The sequence below is a fragment of the Phoenix dactylifera genome, chromosome 2 (genome assembly GCF_009389715.1).
Source record: "Phoenix dactylifera cultivar Barhee BC4 chromosome 2, palm_55x_up_171113_PBpolish2nd_filt_p, whole genome shotgun sequence".
In the NCBI taxonomy this organism is placed as follows: Eukaryota; Viridiplantae; Streptophyta; class Magnoliopsida; order Arecales; family Arecaceae; genus Phoenix; species Phoenix dactylifera.
This window is the reverse complement of record NC_052393.1, coordinates 5,771,596-5,778,539: the sequence shown is the minus strand read 5'-3', so window position 1 is coordinate 5,778,539 and position 6,944 is coordinate 5,771,596. Positions and strand designations below refer to the sequence as shown.

At 39.1% G+C, this 6,944-nt stretch overlaps 1 protein-coding gene across 1 annotated transcript; it reads left to right on the top strand.

The window, feature by feature from the left end:
- Positions 1-2,327: 2,327 nt before the first annotated feature.
- LOC103714577 (myb-related protein Zm1-like) lies at positions 2,328-4,148 on the top strand. The gene is made up of 3 exons (XM_008801869.4): positions 2,328-2,757; positions 2,937-3,066; positions 3,177-4,148. Exons 1-3 carry the CDS (start codon positions 2,619-2,621, stop codon positions 3,982-3,984), a joined length of 1,077 nt encoding a protein of 358 aa, XP_008800091.1. The 5' UTR covers positions 2,328-2,618; the 3' UTR covers positions 3,985-4,148.
- The last annotated feature ends 2,796 nt before the right edge of the window (positions 4,149-6,944 follow it).

Here is a 6,944-nt window from a genome sequence, read left to right as displayed (position 1 = left end):
CACGTTCACACAAGATCAGGGATTGGGTAAGACATGATATATATTGTGTATTGTTAGTCTCTTTAACTTTTTTTTTTTTTCCAAGTGACGCAGCACAAAAAAGACAAAAGGGGTAGCTAAACTGTCAGTGACCAATAGGTAGAAATCTAAATAGAGAGTCAAATTTTAGACCCAAACAATTCAAACCAGAGAGGTTTTAGGTACCCCAAAGTCCCCCAGATCAAGATGTCCAAAGTTAGGTATTGGTAAGGTAACAGGGCACTAAATGTTGGTTCCCCTAATTTGAAGTCTAGGATGGAGATACTGTATTTAAAGGGGAGGTTAGGGGTTGTTGAAGGAGATGGGGTTTGGCCATGAGTGGTGATTTCTTCTTTTCTAAGATGATCTCAACTGAAATTTTGGGAGGGCTGGCGACCTAAAACATCAGGCAAGCGCTGACATGGTCACGGTCGTTTGCATAGCAGTATTTGGTCAGATTTCTCCTCTTGATTTTAGAAAAAAGATTAAAGTTTAAAGAGAAAAATTATAGCCTGCACTATGCGCACTATATCAGCGGTGTACCACAGAAGTAAACCGAGACGAAATATGCAAGGCGGCAATATGAGATGAGGACATGATGCATGAGACCTATAAAAACCGGGATGTGTGATTGGCGTGGTGCACCGCTATGTGGTCCAAGGTGTAATCTCTCGATTATTAAAGGACACCTAGATTTTATTGGACATTTGACCAGAATCAACCTCAGCACTGAAGAATTTCTACAGTTCCTTTTTGGAGTTTTCGTACAACGTTTGGTCACATGCTCCCTTAGCAGCCACACAAAAAAAAAAAAAAAAAAAAAGACAAGGATTTCATGGACATGTTACCAAGACCAAAACTTATTAAGAAAGAATATGTATAGTTTCTATTTCGCTTAGTTTGCTGTGGTTCTAAGCATATTAATAGATCTGCTACAGGGTCTAAACCAAAAATACTGTCGCTTAACTTCATGCAGACAAAGGCAAGTTGGTCTGCGTGAAAACAAAGCTGACTTCTTAACTACCTTTTTGTCAATCTAATAATTTCCTTCTTCTATTTGGAAAATATACGAATGTCTTCTAGAAATTGACAAATACGTACACATGCTTACTTCCGAAGATTTTTGGTGCTACAAAAAAGTTTTTCTTTCTCTGACTCCTAACTTTGGATGTTTTCAAGAGCTTTCTCCTGTTTAGCCCTATCATCGTTCCTCCTAAAACATTTTTAAATCACGAAGTTAACCTTTCTTTGGAGCAAGTGTGGATGTCCCTCGGCGATGGACATATAGATACAACTTTGACATTTATATATCAAGAAGTACGGAGGAGAGGATTGTGATTAACTATTTCCTTCAAAATAAAATTATTTAATCTTCGATAGAAGATAAGCTAGAGAAAAATTTGTAAAACTGCGAAAGAGCAAAATAGTGAACAGTTTGACTTTTCTATTAGCGAACAATTTGACTTTTCCAATAGGCACGTTGTGCCACTACTTTTGTCATAAAAGTAAAAAAGAAAAGATTGTTTTTAGCTAGGAAGAAAATAAGAAAAAACTTCATCTTGGACCTTTATTTTTAGCTTTTTTTTCCCTTCATTAAAAAAAAAAAATCCAAGCCCACCTATTGAGTGGCCTAGGTCAGACTCAAAATGGGAGGCCCATAATATGAGATCTTTCTCTTTTGTATTTGCAGTAGAAAATAGGATCTTAAGTTGATAATATTTATATAATTTAGTCTTGGGGATTAACGCCCAAAGGCCAGCCCAAGCTATTCAATGGAAGGCTAATTAAGAGCCAATCTCCGAAGCCTAATTCCTTGAGCCCAATAACAGCTTCCTAAAATGATATAGACGGGTCATGAAAAGGAGATTAGTTAGCCTTTTATAAATAACTTTATATAACCTCTCCTACCTTCATCTAAGACTTTCTCCGATCTCTCCCTTTCTCTCTCCTTCCCCCAACCACAAAAGCAACGCTTTATCTTGTCATGCTTCTTGGTTAATGACAAATGAATGATATATTTAAAGAGTAATATTACATAAGTAAGACAGCAGAAGGAAAATTAGTGTGCAGTCTCCATCAGCCATCCAATGTCCATCGGACAGCGTCGGCATCATGTTAGTCCCACGGTGCAACCTGGTTGCACCATCTCCATCTTAGGCTTGTGGGCCTGTGCCTAACGACCACCCAATCCTGATGGGACTGCTCCTGAATCAAATGGGTGCCCTTTTGCTGATCATAGCCCTTTTCTTGCAGCCGGGGGGGGGGGGGAAAAAGTGTGGTGATCCTATTTCCATCCACTAAGTTCTACATATATATATATGTGTGTGTGTGTAGCAGCATTTGTTGAAATGTAAGCATTAAAACATGGTAGAATGTTTTATATCGAAGTTACATAAAAGTCTTATAGATGGCCTTTTCATGTATCTTTATGTAATAGGGTTTGGTAAGGAAAGAATCTGGAGTGCTAGGCCTGGCTATTGGTAAAACAGCTCTTATCATCACTATCTTGAACTCCCCCAGCTTTATATAAATACTTGCCAACTCTTTCTTTGCAACTAGTGGCTAGGGAAGTTGTAGACAAGAAATTGCAAGAGAGAAAGATGGGTCGAGGGAGAGCACCATGCTGCGAGAAGGTTGGGCTGAACAAGGGGTCATGGACGCCAGAGGAGGACGTGAGACTCATGGCCTACATTCAGAAGTATGGTCATGGGAATTGGCGTGCTCTTCCCAAACGAGCAGGTGTCTCTTCTTCTCCATTTCTATTGATTTCAACATTGATCTTGTATGCAGCAATAAGGATGCAAGCCTTAATCTTTGGTTAATTCTTCAAAAGCGAGCAGAATTTTTACAGACAATAGAACAGTGGCATGGGGGGGAGGGGGGGGACTGACTCTGGTCTTTGTTTTGAGTTTTGAAAGGCTTGCTGCGATGCGGGAAGAGCTGCCGTCTGAGGTGGATGAACTACCTTCGGCCCGACATCAAGCGCGGAAACTTCAGCAAGGAAGAAGAGGAAACCATAATTAAGCTACATGGCTTGCTTGGAAACAAGTATGATGTCAATCTTAACCCAATCACTTGCTTTCTAAATAGTAGTTTCGATGTAGGCCTCTCATTTTGCTTTCGAAGGCTTAGCTAACTTGATCCAATGTTGTTTTTAGATGGTCGAAAATAGCGTCTTGTCTCCCGGGAAGAACTGACAACGAGATTAAGAACGTGTGGAACACGCACTTGAAGAAGAGGCTCCTGTCCAAAGAGCGAAGCCAGAAGACCGACAAGCTCGAAGAGACGCCGAGCTTGTCTTCCTCCACGACCTCCCACTCGTGCTCCGATCAAGTCGAAGGCAGGAGCGACAGCGAGCACACCGATCCAAGCGTAGACTCCACCAATCCCTCGGAGGATAAGATTGAGATTCCCACCGAGCTCGGCATGGACATGTGGGTCATGCTGGAGGATGCTCTCCCGAGCTCGCCTCGAAAATCCGACACCGAGGACAAGAACATGCCGGAGCTGCATCTCGAGCAAAATTCTTTGTCGGATTCCTCGGCAACCAATGGCAGTAGCAGTGGATCAGGAAGAGGACAAGCGCTTGACGACATTCATGACCACCCGAGGGAGGCTGAGAAGGATCCTTTGGAGTTGCCTGATGTAGCTATCGAACCGGAGCTCTGGGACATGATCCAGGACGGCGATGCCGGGTTGTTTAGTCAAGGAGTGGGGGCCATGGTGGAGCTTGGAGTTCATGGGAATCCAGAAAGCTTAGATGATGAGCCAAGCAGAGGAGAAGGGAGCAGAATCTGGGTGGAATACTTGGAGAAGGAGCTTGGCTTGTGGGGAGCAAGTGATGACAACCAGGAGTCCCCCATGGGTCCCTGGGCAGAGATGGAGGGAGATCCTGTGACCTGTTATTTTCAGAAGGGCCCCTCTTCCTCCTCTCCTGTAGATCTTCATGACCTGAAAGTGTCCTGATGCATTGTTATGAGTCCATAGGTAGGTTAGATCCCACACAAAGGTGTATATTTAGGAGGCCATGGCTGCTGGACGCATCCCTAACCTTTCATTAGAGAGTCAAAGTGGTAGGTGCTTAAATTAATGCTTTAATACTATGAGGATGTGACTCATGTTACATGTCATCCTTGTCGTGCTTGTTCTTTTATCATCGTGCCGTCAGTTTTGAATCATTTTTCTCTTCTTTTTTCCTTTCCCACACAGCAGGCTGCTAACAGTACGTGTGCATGATTGCTAATTAAGAAAATGCGTCCCATAAAAATAATTGAATCAACATCATGAACTCAATAATTCCATGCTCGCGATCTATTTAAAATATTAATTGCTATGGTTTCATGATGACCGAATAGCTTTTGTAAATATGAGCATCATAGTCTATTTCTCTGAGTACTGCATGCTTCAAAGAAAATGAAGCCTTTCAGTGGAACTCTACAGTTGATCTTGCAGCTCGGTTTTTGAATCTTTGATTTTCTGATTTTCGTACGTGTATTTATTTTAAATTAGTTTAATTTAGTTAGTTTATTAAAAAAATAAGAAAATAAAATCTAGCCTTTCAATTCACGAACAAACCTGCTTCGTTGTGAATTATGCTTGAAACCTTGATGCATCACCAAATTTATTTGTTTTCTTTTGTGATGGAAATTCAAGGAAGGAAGCCTTCTCCCCAACTTTATCTCTTTTTTTTCTTTCATGGTTTTGATATTTTTGTGTTAAATGGTAATTAATCTAAGGCTTTGCAAGGTGCGAACTCATAGCCATGATCATGAATGTCTAAATAATGCGCATCTAATTTGGAACTCCATGCGGGTTGGCTGGAATCCATAGACGGTGAAAATTTTATTCCTATGGGCATGGAAGCCAACCTAATTTGGAATCTACGTGAAGCACAAAGAACTCTTGGGAGAATATGTGCATCAATTAAAGAATCTATGATAAATTTTTTTTTTTTTTTTAAAAAAAGGCAGCAATGGTAGCGGAATACCAGTCAGGGAAGGACCCAAGAAGCCAGGAGAGTAAGCAAAAAATAATATGCCAAGTTCCTCCCACCTTGTGTGCAAGTTGAAAAGATTCTGAACAGTCCAGGTGAAGTGTTCTTTGGAGCCATTTGCTCCGTGCATCACGGCAATTGTCATCTTGGTGCTGTACCACATCAGTACAATTGTCGGTAAATTAATTTTCAACGCTCACAACACTTTTGCGATGATTTATAAAGCATCAAGAATAAAATTAACGATGCTTATAAGCATCAATATATATAATAAAAAGCATCAATAATGCCGATAATGCCTAATTTTTTTGTAGTGCGGCACTCTTTTTTCAGTTCGGCCTTTCTGAATATATAGAGAACGTTGAGCCTCTTCATAGATCCTGCATGTTGAAGTACAGAACTAAGTAGTCTTAAGCCTTTGGTTTAGCATGTGCAAGTACACGCTCTGGTTGAATAAATTTAGCTTTCATTTTGTTTATCTGCAGAGAACGTCATGTTTGAAAGATTTGAATCTCAATAGTGACGATTTCAACATAAACATTTAAATCAAATTCATGGTGTTGGATGGGATGAACATTTGGGAAATTTTTGCATGCTTGGGATCATATACTGTTTGCTTGAACAACATGCTAAGCTAAATGTTCCCTTAAGCAATATAAAAAAGCTAAGCTGATGGGGCGAACGGTTATTTGAGGGAACGGAGAGTGGTACATTAGAAGCCTGAAAATCTTGCGATCCTCTGTTTCTTCAAGGATGTTTGTCTGCTTGATTTTAAAAAGATTTGGTCTAATGATGCAACATTGTGAAGTGTGGATTTTTATTATGTGAAGTATTAATTAACTGCTTTGAACGGGTTCCCTTCTTCCTTCTTTGCTTGGAAGATGGATTTTCCTAAACCGAGGTCCATAGATTTTTGCCTTTTTTTTTTTGTTGGAATGGTGTGCAATGCTTCCATCATTATTTTTCTAAAAAAAAAAAATCTAATATAAAACTAGGACTACTAGGGTTTGGCTTTGTGGTCATATCTCTTTATCTAGCAACTACATATTTCAGAACTTAAAGAATAGTATGTCCCCAATTATTTGAATTTGAATAATTGGTCCTATCTTTTTCTCTCATTAAAAAAAAAATAATTCCAGAAAATAGACTCTTTTTATTATCATTATTCATCATTATAATAGAAACAACTATAATTATTTGTCCCAATCTGCTAGATTATAAATGTACGGAAAATAAATAATGATTATTATAATGGCTATCATTTTATATTTTTGGCTTAAACTTCTATTCATCAAATTAAAAATTGCTTTTATTAATTTGCAATCTAGCATAGAGATTTTAATTCTAAAATATTATTTTATTCCAAGGAACAATATAGAAAAATAAATAAATATGGTTATAAGCTATACATAATTAATGAATAATGCAAAAAAACTAGGGTCATTTTATTTTGTGTGTGTGGCAAGGGAATGAACACTCTCAAAATTGTCACAAAAGTCATTATTGTTTGAAGGAATATACTTAGAAGTTGCTATTTTACTTGAATAATAAAATAAATTAAAAAAATAATTATCTATAAAAAGTTAAAAATCAATTGGTTGAAAACTTACATGGATTAAGGTGTGCGAGAACACTGTCCTAAAAATGTGATTCGTTTCATATATGCAGGTCTGTAGCATTTTATCTTCAAGGTACAGCAACCCAACTCTAGTCGATCATGCTCTAACGAGCACGATCGTTTGGAGGTTTGACTCCAAAGACTTCTCTAGTTGCTTGGAAAAGAAAGAAGAAGAAAAGGTGGAGGAAAAAAATGGAAGAAGAAAAGTTGAAAGTGTAGAAGCGCCTTCCCCCTCTCCCCCCCCCCCACGCATTTGCACAGCATTGCCGACCACACCAAGCTGAGTGCGCAAGCGCCCGTGTGTAGTCACTAGCC